Genomic DNA, 21,259 nt, shown 5'->3' on the forward strand with positions numbered 1-21,259 from the left:
TTAGAATCAATAGTGCAGTCGCCATCAAAGCGGCTGCCTACTTGGAAAAACCATTGTCCTAATCCTTACAGATTCACACAGCATAATCTCTGCTCTCCGGTCCAACATGCTCACTCATCCGTGAATTCAGGGGATCATCCGATTTGCCCCCTCAAACACAGTGTTCACCTGGGTTTTGGGGCTTTGTGGGATCACTGGCAACTTCGACGCTGACAAATTGACCGGAGTGGCAGTGCCAGTTACACCGATGAAGTCCCCCTTATGGACGTCAAGCGATGGGTCGAAAACTCCATGCAGGCTAGGTGGCAAGAAGATTCCTTCCTTTTGGCCAGTGAGGCATCTCTACCGGACGGGGGACTTGTTCGGATTTGTCAATAAGCTATCTCTATGTCAATGGTCTAGTTTGTTTTTCTGTGTCTTCCAAATTTTAGATGCCGTCCAACCAAAACTCTGCAATGTCAAACTGTGTACTTTCCTAAGGCATAAGGCCTGCCTCTGATATTTTTCCTGCAAAGTGAAGAACTAGCCAAGGGCTAAAATCACTGAAATAAAGCAAAAACAGAATTTTTCTCTACAACTTTGTCTCAAGCGTCATTTTGATCAAAAGTGCCTTTCCGTGCTACAATGTTTTAAAAAATGTTAATATTTCCATTTTGAAAATTTTACAAGATCCAAAATTTCAAAATTTTAGCAAACATGTAAATCATTGCCCCTAATAAACAATTATGCCAAGTTTCTTACAAACTGTAAATAAATTTCTAGTAATTGTTCATATTAAATTTGGGTTCCCTGATACCGAACCTGATGCTAGAATTCTTGTGTGAAGTGCATGTTCAGCAAAAATTACAAAAATAATAATTCTTAAAATGCAAATTTCATCACTTATATTGTTAAATGGTAAATAGTTGTGCATGTACATAGCTGAATTGAAAAAAATATGAGCATGATGCATTCTACCGATTTTCAAGAGGATTGCAATAGTTTAAAAAAAATTAACATCGATCATGTCCAATTCGAACGGCGCCGGTGGTGTAGTGGTAAGCGTGATTACCTATCACCCCAGCAGGCGTGAGTTCAATCCCAGCCGGCGCCGCCGGGATGTTCTGAGGCATAACATCTCTGATCACGCCTTCCTTCGGATGGGAAGTAAAGCCGTTGGTCCCCGGTTCATGAGTTGATGGGTCGATAGGTAGGGTCCAGGTGTGGGAGCTGCCTTCCTGGCACGTCGGTAGCATTGGTGCTCAGCACGGACAAGATCGACGGAAAAAACAAACCGAAGGAAAAAAAAAATGTCCAATTCGATTCAAGATCGTCTATTGAGCTTTCCCTTCTGTGACAAAGGATACCTTGGAGCTTAATGCATCGTCATGAAACAATAAGAAGCCCCAAAATCATATCTCAAGCAAATTCACCATTTGAAAAATCATGTAAATTTCGGAGAAATATTTTGTAGTTAACGGTAGATTTGGCGTAAATTTACATGATATTCATTGTAAATTTTAGTTCAATTTTGTATAAATCTGCAGTGTTTTATACAATCTTGCACAACATACCATTATTCCTGCCAACTATAGCACAATTTTAAATGAGAGGAGATTAATCGCGATGGTTAAATTAAAAAAAAAAAATCTGTGTGGGAGGTGACAAACCCTAATTTCCCGCATGCATTCATACTCTCCAGAAGCAGACCTAAATGGTCTGATGGGTAATTGAAACTGCTATCGAATGGCGTTGTTTACCATTCTCCTTTTATTGATCTTAGCTTATCAAGTGAAAGCACTTTATTGCAATAAATAACTTAGTCAGAAACAATGATATCTTAGTGCTGTTTCGTATCTCGGATGTTCAAAAGCTTGTTTCTTCCTGTCATATAAGCGACCATGGAAAAGTACGCTCAAACTCTGTTCCGTTTATTACTAATTTTGATTATTTTAGCTATCGCATCCGGAAATCCAAACTGTCCAGCTGAAGAAAACGAAAACTCGGACGCCGTTCTGCTCCCACATCCAGACGTCTGCAGTAAATATCTTATCTGTTCGAACGGGGTCGCTTACGAGCAAGACTGCCGCGACGGATTACTTTTTAATCCGGCACTGTTGGTAAGTCTAACCACAACGTCTGGCTCTAGGTTCAGTTATCTTTAATTAACCTTTACCATTGAAGGTTTGCGATTGGCCGGAAAATGTCGAATGCGAAAAATTATGAGTAGATAAAACTGAACTACGCTATTGTAAATGGATTTGGAATGTAACCCATATGGAATGCTTGATGGTTTAGCGAACGGAAGTTATATCACAAACGACTTCGGTTGTGTCTACGTGCACGTGGCGGTTTTGAAAATGTCTGGAAAACGATTCTAACTATGTACGCGCAATTGAATTTGGTAGTTATCTATGCCTGCAATGTACTTTTATCTTTTACTACCTTAAACAATAGTGAACCCTGAACATCCCTCTGAAAGATATCTGCTTTTTCATACTTGTACGCAGGAAATTGATCAGTGCTGATGTCACTACTTATTGATGACATTGTAGAATAAAATTCCACTACGTATGAGGGACTTCAATCGGTAAAAATAGATAAGTATGCAGCAACACTCTAGATCGATAAATTTCTCAGATTTTGAACCTCTTTGTCCGAATGCTGTCAACAATCAATAAGCGTGCCTTTGTTCCGGTCAGATTGCTAGTAATTCAGAAGAGATTGGAATGCCGTAAAATATCAAAATAAATTTATTTTTTTAAGGAACTTTAAATGCTTTTATCATTGCAATCGTTCGTCCCTAATAATTGACGATTCAATTTTTATGTGTAACCAAAATCAGTAACGTAGCGTGACTGAGTGAGCAGTGTGAACTTGTGATTCGAGTTTCGTCCTTCTTAAGTATTAAGAATTCTTGTTTTCCAGGAGTGTTATGGTCCCATTTGATCACCATGCCTGATTAATGATCGGACATGAATTTAAACATTTTTGTTATTTCATATGTCTTCGAAAGAACATTTAACTATGTGTGCACGCACATGAACGGAAATCAAGAAACCGATAATTACAAATTAACTTCCCTATCATTCACATTTGTAGGCGAACCAGCCTCAGGCTGAAAGCCTCCTAAATAAAGATAAATCAATCAAATCCACATTCACATTTTTGCAAGGAAAACAATGTTAAGCATGTGAATATATTTATCAATGATATATTTATGACTGACATAGAAATGGTTAATTGAAAATGATGTATCACTTTACTAAAACTAAATAAAATATAGACCAATGAAAAACCTTATGCGAAGTGACATTTGGCCAAAACATAAATTTGGTTAAAATATCTAAAAATATGTAAATGTAAGGTAGCTATTATCAGGACACTGGGTTATGATCACAACGTACTTCGTGTGTATGGCTAAAGATCGCTGTAACCCTCGTTTAAGTTTATTTAAACTTTTGTTTGCCTGTGGATATTTTTTAAAACGAGTCTTTGCTACTATTTATGACACTTAACTTAACAGCACTATTTAAATAAAACAACTGGTTAATGTTATCTACACTTTACTCCAGGAGTTCTAGAATCATATTTCAATTCTAGCCCAATGTCACCCCCTAGGCCCAATATCACCCCGTCTTACGGTAGTAAAATTAGTTTTACATAATAATTGATATAGTAGCTCTGGAAAAAACGTTATATTCCATAAATTCAAAATAACACGTGTCTGCTGCCGCCAATAACAGCTTTTGGTTTTTATTTGGACGTTCCACTGATCGCATGGGTTTCGTAGAACATTAAAACATATTTTCAAAAAGGAGGCTGACAAAATCGGGTCATTACTGTATAAGATTTAAGGACCCTTGGCAGAATGCGAGGCTGGTGACGTGTGGCTATGTAGAGTGGAGCCGACTTCTTTGGACACCAGAGGACATCAAGGCCTTAGCCGGATTGGTATGGTTTGGTATACAGCCAACTCTCCCTTACACGTTCTCCCTAACTCGATGAAAATTCCAGCGTCTGATGGTCTCTATGGTCCTTTAAAATCAGAAAACTTGCCTGTATCGCAATGAATATTGAATGATTTGCTCAGTATTAAAATAATGGATCAAACCATTAGTGGGTGCTAGAAGCCCACGCTACCTTGGGGGCAACCTTAGCCCTACCATAATCATGGTCCTGATTGGTGATATTGGGGTAATTGGGACCCAGTGTCGGTTGTTCTGGAATATTGCCGGCCCACAGGAAAGAGTTTCCAGAATTGACTTCACGGTTTCTCCCGATTTTTCCGATGCAAAACCTAAAAAAATTCCCGGTTATTCATATTCAGCAAGGGATTCAAAAAAATCTCTAAGATTGGTTTCGACAAATGTTTAGAGTCTTAGACTATTTTAGAACAAATGAATCTGGGACTGTAAAGATATTCAAAAAGTGGAATCTAAATAAAAGTCTAGATCCATTTTCTGCCTTGATTTTTTTTTTCTATGATTTGGAACTTGAATGTACTTTCAGGGATCAAACAAATTAAATGATTTTTTATAGATTTCTAGCGAGAATACATATAAAAATGTAGGGTAAATTTCCTGAAAAAAACCAATGGAAAAATTCTAATGAAGCTCTGTCCCTAAATCCAATATAATTTTGAGATATAATTCTAAGAAGTTCTGAGGTGAATTCCAAGGAGGAAAGGAAAGGAAGTTCTGTAGAGACTTGCATTTGAATCGTGAACGAATGAATTTCAGGGAGAATTCAAAGAGATTTATAAACATAATTTAAATGGTGTTCTGTAGATAATTTCATGTTAATACTGAAGAAGATTCAGAAAAGAACTTCAAGAAAATTCTAAAAATAGTTCCAAAAATAGAGCACAAAATAAATTGAATTATGAATGTTTCAGGAAAATTAAGGAGAAAATTCCAGGGTATTTCTGATTATAAATCCACAGCATTTTAAAGGAAAGTTTTTAGTTTTTTTTAAAAAAAATGAGAAGAACATGTAGTTGCAAAGGGTGGGGGGGGGAGTTCCAAATCAAATACCAAGGTAATTATGAGGAAAGTATCCAGGGAATTCTGGAAACTCAAAAGCAGTTTTTTTCGTTTATACAAAAAATATGCAATGAAAATGTGTCCTCTGTGTCTTCGTAGGCAAGTAGAATGCAATGATCTCATTTTCATGAACGTAATTCTAGTTTGGATTTCCATTCGATCATTTTGTCATTTTAACATCTGTAGATTCTACAGTGTAGAACATCAAGATCTTAACTCCAGGATGATTTCGAGAACATTAGATATTTTGTTATTACAAATATATATTTTCCCCTGATGTAATGAGCTCTAACTAAGGTCTCTGGAGTCGTATGTTGGGACCTCCCTTAGCTCAGTCGGTAAAGGCGCAGCTACAAAGCAAGACCATGCTGGAGGTGGCTGGGTTCGATTCCCGGTCCGGTCTAGGAATTTTTCGGGTTGGAAAATTTCTCGACTTCCCTGGGCATAGAGTATGATTGTACCTGCCACACAATTATACTAATGCAAAAATGGTACAGGCATCGAAAGCTCTTAATTAATAACTGTGAAAGTGCATCTATAGAACACTAAGTTGAGAGCACGCAATAAGCTAATAATGCCATACGCAATAAGCTTGAAATGCGAAGAAGAAGAAGGAGTCGTATGTATTGTCAGGACATCGAGAAAAACTTTATTGAACATGTAGAACTTCAAGATCAATTCTTCAGGATGGTTTGAAGATCTTATTGTGCTACGTATTTGCTGTTCATGATTTCATACGGTGATACGAGGATTTTTGAAAACATATCTTTGCAGAACATCATCTTTTAAAGGTGAAGGTTTAAACTTCAGACTAATTTGGATGTTATTATAGGTCATACATTTTTTTATATGTCTCTGTCTAAGAAAAAGTGCGGAAAGTTCCTTAAAATATGCCCTAGAAAAAATTTGAACTGAAACGATTAAACTTGAGAAATTGAGCTTTCTTCTCCGATAGCCGATAGCTTGCTTCCATCTCAGCAGCATTCGCATCCAGCACCTTGGAGAAATTGGAAATTTCACCCAATGACGGTCTCGCACTTCCATTTTGGAAGTCAAAACGAATGGTGGTTTTGACCTTAATTCCAGACATCATCAAACTTAATTTGCTTCACCGATCAACCGAGCTACATGCAATGAACAAAGCACTCGGGACAGTAGTCTCTAAATCCAATATTAGCGCGTGATGTGCCACCATCATATTGAAAAAAAAACATCTGAAATGTCAAAATTCAAGTGTGAACTGAATGGATTTTTGACTAGAATGTTATGTTGAATCAATTGCAGTATGATAGATCATATTTTTTATCCTGCAACGCCCTTCGAAAAATCGTGTAAATTTAGGTGCTCTGAGACTGGCATATTTACTGAAAAACAAACCTGTCTAAACAAATGAAAATCAGTCCTTTTACGCTAAACAAAAACAGTTAATTCTGTTACACTTTAAAGATTTATAATCAGTGAAGAAAATGAACAAGGTGTGCAAAAAAATAAGTAAAATTAAACGAATTGTAACTTGCTACTGATACAAATTTTAAGACAACATTTTGTTTTCTTGATCTAAACACAAGTCAATACACAAATTTTTACTTATTTAGAACTAGCTAAACCATCATCCTTGATAATTTCAAGTCATTTGGTATAATAGTTAAAAAGTTACAGCTGTCTATCTGTGTGTCATGTTATGTCATGTTAAACTAATACAAGTATTTTATGTCAAGTTTTACTTCATACGCATCAACGACATAAAATATTTAATTCCTTTGAAGTTCGCGATAAATATAAAGACACATGAACTCTATTCTCTATTACTGCTAAGCAATATTGGTCCGAGGGGAATTTCCCTTGGTAGGTTTTTGTTTTGTTTACAACAATCACACCTAATTTGTGACCGCGTGATAAACTGTTGGAAATACCAACCGTGATGCAATGCGTATGACCGTCATCGGCAACGTCACTGCTGATAAGGCAACTAGTAAATTTTTTGATTTCTTGTCGATGATACATCACATATAGTAGCAAATATTGAGCATGAAAGTATTGTCATTTGCTATCGTGTCTTGATAAAACTGTGACTCATGGACTTTGACCATGTGCCTTACGAGATACGATACGTTTTTATCTAGCTTCACCGTTGTCCAATGTTTCCTATGTGACTTTTGACTTCCGGTAACGAAATATTCGGCACGCAATAAAAAACCTTTTGCTGCTTTCTTCGATTTCTATAGCACTTCAGACTACGCTGAGTAAGCAACATTGAAAATGAAGTGTAAGTGAATTAAATAGTTCTTTCTAGCTAATTAATGCTAATGAAATGTGTTTTCCATTCCACAGCACTAATTGCACTCTTCTGTTTGTTTGTGGTGGGCGTGGCATATGGTCAGAATTGCTACGGTCAATCCAACGGAAGCACACAGCCAGATCCTTCGCGATGCAATTTTTACTACTTCTGCAACAATGGAAATAGCAATCCGGTGAGCTGTCCTAGTGGCTTGCATTATAATGCTCGGGGAAAGGTTTGTGATCGTCCCAGCAGAGCAGGTTGTGTTATGTGCCCTTCAAGTGGTTTTCGGAATCTGCCAGTTGCTGGTGCATGCAACAAGTTTATCCAGTGCTTCCAGGGCGTGGCCACTGATAGAGAATGTCCAAAGGGATTGCTCTTCGACTCTAGCTATGGACAGTGTAACCTTGAACGAAATGTCAGATGTTAATTCGCGGTTGGGATTACCCCAATAAAATGTTGGTAATATAATTACAAAAACAGGTTGGTACTTACCTGAAGCATAGATTAAGGCATAAGGAAATTCATTTGAGTATAATAGTTTTTAAAAAATATGATAAGATTAAACATCGTTAAATGGCTGTTTTTTTTTTCAATAGTTTATTTGATAGGCTCAAATGTCCAAAAGGACTCCTTGGAGCCGAGAATCTTTAAATAATGTAATAATTACATTAAAGTATTAAAAAAGACATAGTTTATGAGTTCTTCCTTGCTTCTGCCAATTGATTTTCCTTCAGCAGCGCCCACCGCTTGGCCTCCTTTTCGTCCTTTACCTGCTCCTTCTCGGTATAGTTAACTATCCCGAATTTGTAGTAGTTCCTCTCCACTGTTCATTTCGGCGTCCCGGGACGTTACATTCATCACCATCGCCTATTCATCCAGGACCTCAACGACTCCTCGTTTGGTGATGGACCTCCAGTGATTACATCAGCGCACAGTGGTTGAAATCGACATTTTCGTGCGCTTTATCATGAAATTAAGAGATATGGTGCCTTGGGAAAAGTTTTTCAATATGTTACTGCGCTTCTTTTAGTGCTTTTAGTTAAAAGATTAATCCCCCTAAAAGTGAGATCGAACATTTTTTTTTTTTTCAACTTTTCAAGATACAGGGTTGGTTTACTGGACAAAGTTGTAGAAAATTTCTTTACAAAGAACTTTGTTGAAGACGCTTAATTGATATCTTTTTTACTTTTCAAGATATGTGACGTTTATTGCCGACGGTCCCTCAAAAATGGGTTTCTCATCATAACTTTTTGGTCTACATTTTAACCATGTTCTAGTAAGTTGTAGTATCTGCTGTATAAAAAAAGTTATTTGAGTTTTTGTAGATTTTTAGACCATAATTTATGAACTTGTAACTTAGCAGGGGGCAAAATGGGGCAAAGTACCCATGGTGCATATGAAACTTTAAGAAATTTACTTCAAAATGATAGCAAACATCTGTGAATGTAAGCTTTTGGAAGGTATGTTTCGTGTTAAAACTTTTTCTTCGTTATAGTAAAAAAATGCGGCACGCTAATTGGGTTCAATTTAATTTAATTTAATTTAACTGATAATAAAAGTTTTTCAACATGTTTATTTCATGAATCGCTGTCTTCCTTGCTTTTGGTTTCGTTGTCGTTCTCGTTGTCATTCACACTACCGTAAGAAAAACTTTTCAAAAGGCTTTTCGCGTCCTCCGATAGTGATTTTTCGATTTTTTTCGGCCATGCTCGAATACTTGTGATCAATGGATCAGAAGACACTAGTTCAGAAGATCACGATTCGTAACTTGTCTTGAATGCTTTCGGTGTTGAATTCTCGGTAGGGTTACCTACCCCATTTCCGGCCTACTAGTCACAACCTGTACTTGATCTTTCTTAATCTAGCGTAGTTTAGCACCAAACGGAATGTTATTATTACTGATGGCTTCCAAATGTATTTACCTTTCCGTACGTACCGTAAAATTTGATAAAGAGAAACTATTCGTTGATATATTGTCAAAAGTCTAACACTTTTCAAATTCACTTAACAATCTTCTTGACGCCAAACTCGGCCTACGGATTCTAAACTCTGCCTAACGCATTGAAACGCCATTGAAATGCCAATGAATTCACTTCGGCCTATTGGATGAAGATAAAGATTGATTCGGTCGGAGCACTTCATTTGTATTTTAGAATATTGGGTTTCAAAAATTCATATCACGCGTTCTTATTGACTTCGTTCGGTAGCATAGTTTACCGGTTAACGCCGAAATCATGGATTTATTTGATGTTCTCTGCTTGATAGGCCCAAAATGGGCGCTTAGGCTGAAGTAGTTATCTACCCTATCTGTTGGATGGGTAAAAATATTTCAATAAAATAATTACATCATGAAGCTTGTATTTACCTACCTTTGCCAATCTTTATTTCTTGCCTCTTGCGCTTCTTCTGAGAGTTGTCCGATTGGTACCATAAAATGGTCAATTATGGAAGACCCATGTATAAGAACCTTATGAACACTTTCTGGAAGATAGTACCAGGGATATAATTTCACCAACAAGCATGCTGTCTCAACACAATAGTTGTCAAATGAGATTGAATCGATTTCGCAACCTGATCCTATTGATTGGAGAATTGAACCACAGCGCTGGATTGCTGTGAGATTTAGTTTAGTGATGTCTGCTACTTGTTCAGCGTTTGCAAAAAAATATTCGATGTTCCAGATCCACCAGATCGTGGTTGATCCACATTCATACCCAATTCTACCTTCAAACGCTGTTGGATTTTCTTTTTCTGTTCTAGCATTTTCTGTTTATCTTCTCCGCGGGACTGCCATTTCTTCGTTTCAAGTCGATATGCAACATGCATAAAATACTCGAAAAATCTAATCCATGCGTGCAGAGGACATAGTCCATACTGAAATGCAGTCTCATTCTGTCGAACTTTGTCTATATCATTAATTTCTGTAGGCTTTGGGGGGAGAGGTAGCTCATCGATTCTTCCGATTCGCCTCCTAGCATCGTGCTATAAGGTACCAGGCGATAACCAGGGTAGTTGATCGATAGCTCGATGACGTCATTTCGTTGGCGTCTGCAATGAGAAATTCTCATAGCAGGCGTTGACGATGGAACGTTGTCGAGTTGTTGAATAGCAACTATCGTGGTAACTCACCGATTACCTGTCGATCTGCCAAATTTGGAAAGGCGTCTGCATTGAATTGTCTCATATAATAATATTCCGCCCACTATATCACAAGAAATTGCGAGTAGCTGAGAGGAATGGAGATAAGTTAAGCATTGGGTACAGGACCAAGTCTCCCCTGGGTGGTACCAAAAGATGAGCGCAATAGAATCATCAAGTTGTCATAAGGCACGGAATGAGACTATTGCATGACTGGGTAGTCAAAGTCTTCCATTCGTTAGTCATTTCAGGTGGATTAGAACAGGTTTAGGTTTAGGGTGGGCGTTGGCCAGATTTGGATTTCTCAGATGTAATCCTGGATAGGACCCTGTCATTGAACGTCGCGTGAAAGTGGAACTTAATGAAGGCCTAAGTACTTTTTCGTAGTTTTTAGTTTTCGGATTTGAAAGATCGTCGGTTACAGTGGCCTGCTTACTGGGCAGAAAAACGCGGTCCCAGGTCCTTACATATCAAAGAGATTTATGGTAAAATCGCTTGTGCATCGTGTATTTTGCGAAACTCGTTGTTGTCGTTGGTTCCGGGTTTGAATGGATACACAAATTTGAGCAACGGTATTATGTGATATGAGGGGCTCGGTGGCCTAAGAGCAACCGTTTTTGCTTACTGAGCAGAACATCATGAGTCTAATCTCAGGCCCATCCACATTCAAGATTCGTCGTTTTATTTGTTAATATGACTTCATGGTAATAACAGCAACTCGGTGATTAAAAGGTGCTCGTCTGCCTAGTGGCAAACGTTTTTGCTTACTGAGCAGAAGACCGTGGGTTTAGTCCCAAGCTCCTTCGCGTTATATGATCGTTAGGACATCAATTCAGCTTATCGTTTACCAAAACGAACCCTGCTGCAAACCCAACCCTCTTATCCAACATCCCAGTGATTCCTCGTGGAAGTGCAGAGGTGTTCTCGGCTTCCATCAAAGCGAGTGTCATGTCAACACAATCCTTCCCATTCCTTTCTTGACTGGTATTGGCGCTGGTATTGCCTAATTTAAGATCACCAGTTTTTACACATTGAGGATGATTGCTAGTCCCAAGCATCGTCTATTGGTTCTCTGTGTAATTACAGCTGATCTGGCAGTAACAGAGTAGCAACCGTGGGCGGTCAATCAAGCTCAAGCAAGCTCAAGCTCATTAATTTCTGTAGGCTTTGCTAGGCAGACAAAACATCTTTAGGACGATTTTGTCCCAGTGAGTGCAGAACAAATCTTCCCGTCCACCATAGTTAACAACATACTGTACCGAACCCGTATGTCCCGTCCATATTTCGTAAACTCCGTTGGCAACAGTTTCTCAATTTGCTCTTCAATATATTCTTTCTCCCGAATGGCAAGCTCAGCAGTTTCGGCCATTATCTGTATCCTTATCGGCCGGTACAGCCGAGTTGATGATGCTCGAGGATTTTGAAAGTATGTCTTCCCATTCGTTTCGGCAGCTATGGGAACTAGTGATGTAATCAACATGCTTGCATCGCTTTTTGAACCGTCATCATCCTCGAATTTTTGATTATACTCAGCATTTCCGGTACTTCCGTCCATTCCCCACTTGATCGTCAAATTGATGTTTAGAAGCTCCTCATCTGTGAAGTTTTTTTTTTTTGTTAATTACTTTATTTGTACAGGCTCATTCGAATAAACTTTACAGAGCCAAGTTATCATTTTCTTTATACATTATAAATGTCTTAAATCTAAAATTAAAGGATTGGAACCGATTACTCGCGGTCTTCTCGAGGTTAGTGGATGACAATTGTTGGATCGGGAGAGGGAAAAGGAGATTTGGAATATGATTTATGATTAAAAAATTTCACTATTTCTAAAACAAATACTTAATCCTATCGACGTTATATCAACTCTGTAATTATACAATTATTACAGAAACAAATCTACAAAAAAAAAATACACACACACATACAAAACACAAACTAAACACATGGTTAATAAAACTTACAATCTAATGTTAATATTCTTAAAGTAAACATATATGAGTTTCATAAACTCCAGATCGCATCTAGCCAAAATATCCCGAACTGGAACATTAGGTTGTCTACCTCGAGCCCGAAGGGAATCGTACAACTCGGATCTGACTCCACGGTGCTCAGCACATGACCAAATAATGTGATCTGCGTCCTGGTAACCTTGTCCACATTCACAGAGATTACTGTCCCCCAGCTCAACACGGAACAAGTGAGCGTTTAACGAGTAGTGATTGGACATGAGGCGAGACATCATACGAATGAAGTCTCGACCCACATCCAACCCCTTGAACCAAGGACACTTCGACACCTTAGGGATGATTGAATAAAACCATCGTCCCAAACTCCCTTCACTCCATTTATTTTGCCAGCTGGCGAGGGACTGTTGACGATAAATGAAGAAAAATTCGTCGTAGGCGATTTGTCGATCGTAAATATCGCCTTCCATAGCGCCCACCTTTGCAAGCGAGTCCGCCTTCTCATTGCCCGGAATCGAGCAATGAGATGGGACCCATGCAAAGGTGATGACAAAAGATCTTAAAGATAAAGCACTTAGAAGCTCTCGTATTTTCATGAGAAAATACGAGGAGTGCTTTACCGGCCTCATGGAGCGAATAGCCTCGACAGAACTGAGACTATCCGTAAAAATAAAATAATGATCTGGTGCAAGTGAGGCGATCGTTTCTAGCGTACAATGTATTGCCGCCAGCTCAGCAACATATACGGAACAAGGAGCTTGAAGCATTCGAGAGGCGCTATGAAATTCGTTATAAATACCAAAACCAGCGGACGCCTCTATTAGTGATCCATCTGTGAAGAACGATCTTGCGGAATCAACTTGGCCAAACTTTGCAGCGAAAATTGACGGAGCAATCATGGAACGATGATGCTCTGGGATTCCGCGAATCTCTTGCGTCATTGATAAATCAAAATGAACAGAACTGTCGAAGTCGGAGAAGCAAACACGATAGGGATTATGCTGCGAAGGGCTGACATCCTGTGTTATGTACACGTAGTACAATGACATAAAACGAGTTTGAGGGTTTAGCTCAAGAAGCTTCTCAAAGTTTGCAATCACCAGTGGGTTCATAATTTCACAACGGGTGAGGAGCCTGAGAGATAATTCCGAAAACCGATCAGAGAGTGGCAACATGCCCGCTAACACTTCGAGACTCATCGTATGAGTCGAGTGCATGCATCCTAACGCGATACGAAGACAGCGATACTGGATCCGTTCCAGTTTGATGATGTGCGTTTTAGCCGCCGACTGGAAGCAAAAACTACCGTACTCTAAAACCGATAAAATCGTTGTCCGGTACAACGTTAGAAGATCTTGCGGATGGGCTCCCCACCACGTTCCGGTAATTGTTCGGAGAAAATTGATCCTTTGTTGGCATTTCCGCTTCAGATACTCAATGTGGGATCTCCAGGTGCATTTTGAATCGAACCAGACCCCAAGATATTTGAAGGACATAGAATGAGTGATCGGTTTACCCAAAAGTTGAAGCTTTGGTTGTGCTGGGCTATGCTTCCTAGAAAAAACGACCAACTCAGTTTTCTCCGTGGAGAATTCGATACCTAGCTGGATAGCCCAAGTAGACAAATTGTCTAAGGTATCCTGTAAGGGTCCTTGCAGGTCGGCCTCTCTGGGTCCTGTCATAGACACTACTCCGTCATCTGCAAGTTGTCTCAACATGCAGTTGTCCCTTAGACAATTGTCAATTTCTCTGACGTAGAAATTATACAGAAGGGGGCTTAAACATGAGCCCTGGGGGAGACCCATGTAGCTAAATCGTGAAGCTGTAGAGTTTCCATGAGAAAAGCTCATATGTTTCTCTGACAGCAAATTGTACAAAAAGTTATTAATTAATGGAGAAAGGCCACAAGCGTGGAGTTTGTCTGAAAGGACTTCAACCGATACTGAATCAAAAGCCCCCTTAATATCCAAGAAGACAGAAGCCATTTGCTCTTTATTAGCAAAAGCCAACTGAATTTCAGTGGAAAGCAACGCGAGACAGTCGTTCGTTCCCTTGCCCCTACGGAAACCAAATTGAGTATCTGAGAGTAGGTGGTTCAACTCAACCCATTTGTCCAGGCGAAAAAGGATCATTTTCTCCAACAATTTTCGAATACACGATAACATCGCAATGGGACGATACGAATTGTGATCTGACGCGGGTTTTCCAGGCTTTTTAATGGCTATAACTCTCACCCGCCTCCAATCATCCGGAACAATATTAAGCTCCAGGAACTGACCAAACAAGTTCAACATGCGCCTCTTAGCGACGTCTGGGAGGTTCTTCAACAAGTTGAACTTGATTCTATCAGCCCCCGGAGCCGAATTGCCACACGAAAGGAGCGCGAGTGAGAGCTCCAGCATTGAAAAAGGCTGGCTGATCTCGTCTACCGAATTCATCGTTTCGCGAGGAATCATCTGTGCTGGCACAGAATCAGGACATACTTTTCGCGCGAACTTGAGAATCCAACTATCGGAGTACTCCTCGCTCTCGTTGTTTGAAGACCGGTTACGCATCCTTCGCGCCGCATTCCAAAGCGTATTCATCGACGTTTCGCGCGATAATCCGTCCACGAATTGCCGCCAGTATCCGCGTTTCTTGGCTTTGATGAGGCTCTTGAGTTCGCGTTCAAGAGCCGAGTACGCTTCGAAATGTACGGGTGTTCCACGTTTCCGGAAAAGCTTAAACGCGTCGGACTTTTTACGATAAACCTCAGTGCATTGCTGGTCCCACCAAGGGGAAGGAGGTTTCCTACGGAAAGACGTTCCTGGAACCGGCCGAGTTTGAGCTTGAAGCGCGCTGTCCAAGATCAGATTGGAGAGGAAGTTATATTCCTCCAACGGTGGAAGCCCTTCTACCGACGTTAGGGCATCTTCTATCACATTCTTGAACTTTGTCCAATCGATATTACGGGTAAGATCGTACGCGACGTTAACGGGTTCCGACGGGTTGAACCCACTGGCAACTGAAACTTTGATCGGCAAGTGATCACTACCGTGGGGATCTTGGATCACATTCCACGTGCAATCCAACGATAATGAGTTAGAGCAAAGTGTGAGGTCTAATCTACTTCCATTCGAGGATGGGCCAGCCAAACGTGTTACTTCTCCATTGTTAAGAATTGTCATATTAAAGCTGTCGCAGAGGTCATATATCAAAGTAGAACGGTTGTCATCATACAGTTCCCCCCAGCCTGTACCGTGGGAATTCAAATCTCCCATAATCAACCGTGGAGCAGGAAGTACCGAACAGATATCTGAAAGTTGTTTGCGATTAACAACGGCTCTAGGAGGAATATAAACAGAAGCAATACAAAGGCTCTTACCTTTAATAATAGCCTGACATGCAACAACTTCAATACCTGGAAATTGTGGAAGATTCACTCTATAGAAGGAATGGCACTTTTTGATCCCCAAAAGTACCCCTCCTCCACGCGAATCCTCACGATCCAGTCGAATAATGTTAAAATCATAAAAAGGAAGATCGATATCTGAAGAGAGCCAAGTTTCACAAACAGCAAATGCATCACAATCATTATTGGGAATTAAAAACTTAAAAGAGTCTAATTTAGGAATGAGACTTCGACAATTCCACTGTAGAACAGTGATCAAATCCCCGACCTCGTTTGGAAAATTATCCATCGAAGGAAATGATTGCTGCAATGAGGGGCCACTTCAATGTCAATTGCTTCAAGAGGGTCTTCACAGAAGGAAGCATTGCCAGAACAATGCTTTTGAGAGGATCAGAAATATTGAGGTACTTGAGAATATCGTCCACAATTTTATCAAATGAGAACAACCCGGATGAATAAGGGGCTTCTGTTCTTAAAAATGAACCATCAGGGGTTTTTGATGTCCCCGGGAGAGATGGAAAATTCTGGTTATAGTCAGTTCTGCGGAAACCAGGAGGAGTTGAAACTTCCTTTTTTCCATCACTCCTTGATTTGGGCAAGCTGATTTGGGGTTCCTTATCTGCAACTTTCCGCGAACGGATGCGTTTTCGTTTCCGTGCAGAACCTTCCGGAAAACTGAAAGAAACTCCCTCCTCAGCCAAGTCAGAGTCAGACTCGTCATCAGACAAAACAGCAAAGGGATTTTTGTCGTTGGTTGATGGTGTGGCTGTTTTTAGCATTGCTGCAAAAGACTGCCTGGAACGCTCCTTAAGAGAGCGTTCTAGTTTCTCCCCGCGTTGTTTGTACGCCGGGCACGATGAGAGACCATGAGGAGTTCCCTTACAGTACACGCATTTTGGTGCAGTGACTGTGCAGGCGCCATCCTCGTGCTTCTCCCCGCATTTGGAACAGCGTGCCTTGCTGCCACAGTGAGAGGCCGTATGTCCCAACTGTTTGCAATTTTGGCAGTTCATGACCCGAGGAACAAACAAACGCACAGGTAGCCGAAGTTTTCCCAACTCGATGTAGTGAGGAAGGGCTGAACCAGAAAAGGTCACCCGAAACGAGTCTGTGGGGGTAAAGCTCTTTTTACCCTCGCTGAAAGATACTGAGTTCAGCTTCTGGACTTCCAGTATCTCAACCGTGGGAAGCAAGGGGTTCTTGAAACGGCCAACCGCTTGCTTCGCCAAGATCTCGGGGGTCAGACTCGCTTCGGTCACCACACCTTCGATCTCCACATTACGAGCTGGGATGTACACTCTATACTCGAGTGTAAAGAGCTGGGAGGCAGCAATCTCGTTAGCTTGTTTCAGGTTAGAGACGACAACGCGAAGTTTATTGTACCTTACCTTCGAGATTTCGGTCACGGCCGAGAACCGCTTCGTCAGATCATTAGTAATTTGCATTACATTCAAAGGTTTCTTTTTGGGCTGAAAGTAAACAACCCATGGGCCAGTCGAGTCTTCTGGGTAGGCTCGCGATCGGGGGCTTATCTGTCCCTGTCCATTACCAGACTGAGATGACGAAGCAGGGATGGCATCATCTGATTTCTGGGATGACAGACGTTTTCGACCCTTCTTGCTATCGCGTGGCAAAGTGGTGTCATCTTCCGACAAAACGTCCATTTCGTCTTCTGACAAAATGTCCATTTTGCCGTACTAGTGGGAGCGAAAAACGCTCTACCACTGCAACGATAATCAAAATTACTCGGACACAATACACCAGAAAAAAAAAATACAAACACAGAAACACAAACTTAAAATTTAACTGATGGGAGAAAGAAAGAAACAAGAACAAAAACTTATCTGATAATCCTATACTACTACCACCGAGCGTTTACACAGCAGCAGCGGAGCGACGCGCAGCTTTGATGATCTTCGATCCGCGTGTGCGGGCGGTCTTCGTTGGTGTGTGCTTGTATGAAGCTCGGCACTCAGCTGAACACACGAGATGGATGAGCGGTTTGAATGTGGAGGCAGATGCTGACACTCGATGACGATGATCCGTGTGCACAGGTATGCGTGACCACGCACCGATGGTGCGCAAAATGGTTGGCGAATTGGCAATCGCAAAAACAATTTTCCTTCCGATGATGCCGAAAACACACTTTCTTCTCAGAAAAAAAAAACTCACTTTTTGATAAATTTATCGGGAATTATGCCAGGAATCACTAAGCGAGAAAAAACTGATTATTTACGTCAGATAATAGCGAGAAAACTTCCAAATTAACGGAGCGCGAAACAAGTCGACCGTACTTCTTGCTAGGACGCAGTGAGATGTCTGTGAAGTTATCCAAAGTTTCTTCGTTTGCATCGATGATTCGCTCCGACGTGTGGTCAAGAAGCTGATTGTAGTTTTACTTCCACACATGTGCCGCTGACTATAACACAGAAAAAAAAACTTAATTTTATCCTATATTTAGTATAAATATAACTATCTTTTAAACATCTGCGTATTGCTTTCAAACCAATTTGCATGTTTTCTTGCAAATTACAGATGCTTGCAAGTTACAGAAATATTTTCATTGATTTTTTCATACCGTGTATATAGTTTTCACCCAGATAACAGCTTTTTTCGCTTCTAGTTTGAATTCTAACGTACCGTAAAACACGGTATCTTTGATAATGCGGGTAACTTTGATAGTATAATGTAAAGATTAAATTTACTCGCTGCGCTTTCTCTAAATTAGAAATATTGTTTCCATATTGTAACTTAGGGTATTTCCGTTGATATCGTATAACGTTTTTATATAGAATGTGTTACATATTTTACAAACAGATTAAAAAACCATTTTCGTATGTTTCGCCTGTTTGAAAAAGCACTCAAACCATCATTTATGAAATGTATTTCCGATATAGCCATCACAAATTCAATGTTGTGTTCTTATTGACTATGATGTTTCCTGATTATATACTTATTCAAAGTTTCATATTTGAAGAACTGAAAAGATTGAGTTTCACGATTTTTTTCTACATTCATCAAGCATTATCAAAGTAACCCCAAATCAAAATACTGATGTTCGGTCAAACAACTTAACAAAAAATGCATATGCTTTAATTTCCGTAAAACAAATTACTAACGAATTAACTCCTGCATCCTCAGTACTTGTTTTAAAATATAAAATTAAAAAAATATTCATTGCTCTAAAAATTATTTAGAATATACTTTAAAAAGTTATCAATGTTACCCTGTTTTACGGTACTGCGATTTGGACAGCTTTGCATCAACAAATAATGCCAAAGCTTCAGCATCGTTATACTCGAACAATGGATTGTTCGATGATCTTTTCCACGATTTAGCAATTTTGCTTGCCCGCGACGGGGTAGTCTGCGCAGCCACTTTGAGAATATCAGCAGCATGTTTCTGACCTGACTCGCGTAGCTTCATCTGCGTTGCAAATACAAGCTCTTCTGCTTGATGGTTCTCACGAATGGATGCTGTTTTCTTTATTTTAGTCGAGTTACTACACTTTTCGAAAGGCATTGGCTTACGCCCAGCCGGAACGCTCGATGATGACGAAGGAAGCATATTGAGGATGTTTGCTGGAAGTTTGAACGGTATTTTGAAATTCTCAAAATGGTGGAGCAGCACCCTGTCAGCTGTGCGATTATGTTTTATCCAAAGCCTTTGAAAAATACCACAAATAGTCTTGGTATACTTTTCTACCTCCACAGCAACTTCCGACAAAATGTCTGAATCAATCGAATAGGCTTTCAGGACCTCTTTGAATACGCTGCGATTTTTTTATCGCCGAACTCCTTCCTGCTGCTCTCCATGTTGAAAATAGATGATGTTTATCGATTTCAACTGGTATATAAGAATGATTTAAAAAATAGTTCTTGGCATAAATTCCAAAACATAGGCAGTCAAATTTCAAATTGAGATATTTTACAAACCGATGGAGGCCATTCATACAGTTGAAAACTGGGCACTGCTACCGTGATTCGTGTACACAATAGAGCTTTCAAACCACTCAATGTCTAACAAATAATTAAGATTTAATAATGTTATTTTACTTCACTTGTCGATGGTTGCTAAGGAACTCAGAAAATTGATTGAAGTCTTGGGTCATGGCTTACTTGATTTCAACAGTAGTATTATAATGTATACAAGATATCTCTAACACTAGGTGCGGCAATTCTGATGAAATAGCATGCACATTTAAGCACGGCTTTCACTATTTTGTTTAAATCATAGTTTACCAACAATCGCTTACATTCACAGATGTTTGCTATAATTTTGAAGATGCACCATGGGTACTTGCCCCTTTTTGCCCCCTGCTAAGTTACAAGTTCATAAATTATGGTCTAAAAATCTACAAAAACTTCAATAACTTACTGCAATGCGGTGTTCTACAATATTGTTTATTTTGTTATTATCTACAACTTACTAGAACATAGCAAAGCCGTAAAAATGTAGACCACAAAGTTATGATGAGAAAACCAATTTTGATTTATGATTTCATGTTATTTACACGTAATAATAAAGGCTAGTGAGCAAAAAACCGTTTGCAAGCACGAAATATCTCTGAAATCTTTAGCAAAACGAAAAATAAAGCCAAGCTGTGAAAATGTTTTACTGGCGACATATGACACATGCTCCTTAAAGGTTAGTTGACAATCTAACATGACTCCTAAGTCTTTGGCCGATTCAGTGTCTTACCATGAAGGCTGTATGTAAAGCAGGTCGGTGATTTTTTTTCTGCAGAAAGTGATGATGAAACATTTGGAACCATTCAATACCTTCCTATTCTTGTTTGTAACACCGTGTAGCAAAAACGTCCAGCTGTTGTTGAAGGTAAAATGAATCACTACGATCCTTTACAGCATAACCCCAATATAACTAAGTAGAGGTACACCAGAAGAAACCGGAAACGGCTGAGAAATACGGTCACTTATTTTCACTGACATTTGACGACCCGTGAGCTTAGAACGAAGCCAATTAAGAAGGGGACCATGGAAGCCTTATCACTCTAATTTAGCAACAGTAATCTTGTGGATCATTGTATTAAACGCAGCAGAAAGATCCGTGTTTGTTTTTTTATTTTCAAATGTTTATGGTTATCCCGGCGTGTTCAAGATAATTTTCAGAGAGTTTAGGACTTTTTACGGATTTTTTAGCGTTGCAAGTTAGCCCGGAGTCTGGATTATATTTTAATTTGAAGAGAGAGAAGGACTAGTATTTTCTATTTAACTCCATTACCTTATATGCTTATCCTTGACAAATACGCGTATTTTGTCTACAATGTGCAGTCTTCTTCAGAATCTTGTACTAATACTCGACTTATTATTACAGTACAGTCGAGTATTAGTACAAGACACTGAAGAAATCTGCACATTGTAGACGAAATACGCGTTTTTGTCAAGGATAAGCAAATAAGGTAGCGGAATTAAATGGAAAACTCATAATCCTTCTCTCG

At 39.6% G+C, this 21,259-nt stretch overlaps 2 protein-coding genes across 2 annotated transcripts in view; one reads left to right on the forward strand and one right to left on the reverse strand.

Moving 5' to 3' along the window:
- Window positions 1-21,259, reverse strand: part of LOC135710405 (uncharacterized) — a 183,169-nt gene that overhangs the window by 58,885 nt on the left and 103,025 nt on the right. The window lies entirely within an intron of this gene.
- Window positions 1,834-7,771, forward strand: LOC135710383 (peritrophin-1-like). Its single transcript, XM_065232947.1, has 3 exons — window positions 1,834-2,099; window positions 2,164-2,197; window positions 7,335-7,771. Exons 1-3 carry the CDS (start codon window positions 1,881-1,883, stop codon window positions 7,730-7,732), a joined length of 651 nt encoding a protein of 216 aa, XP_065089019.1. The 5' UTR covers window positions 1,834-1,880; the 3' UTR covers window positions 7,733-7,771.

This window comes from Ochlerotatus camptorhynchus, unplaced genomic scaffold (assembly GCF_037179485.1).
Source record: "Ochlerotatus camptorhynchus isolate MF236.1 unplaced genomic scaffold, CSIRO-AGI_Acam_v1.1 ptg000380l, whole genome shotgun sequence".
Lineage (NCBI taxonomy): Eukaryota > Metazoa > Arthropoda > Insecta > Diptera > Culicidae > Ochlerotatus > Ochlerotatus camptorhynchus.

Coding starts and splice junctions, on each gene's coding strand:
- LOC135710383 (XM_065232947.1), top strand. CDS start 1,881: ATGGAAAAGTACGCTCAAACTCTGTTCCGTTTATTACTAATTTTGATT. Junction 2,100..2,163: donor TTTTTAATCCGGCACTGTTG/GTAAGTCTAACC, acceptor TTACCATTGAAG/GTTTGCGATTGGCCGGAAAA. Junction 2,198..7,334: donor GGAAAATGTCGAATGCGAAA/AATTATGAGTAG, acceptor TAATGCTAATGA/AATGTGTTTTCCATTCCACA.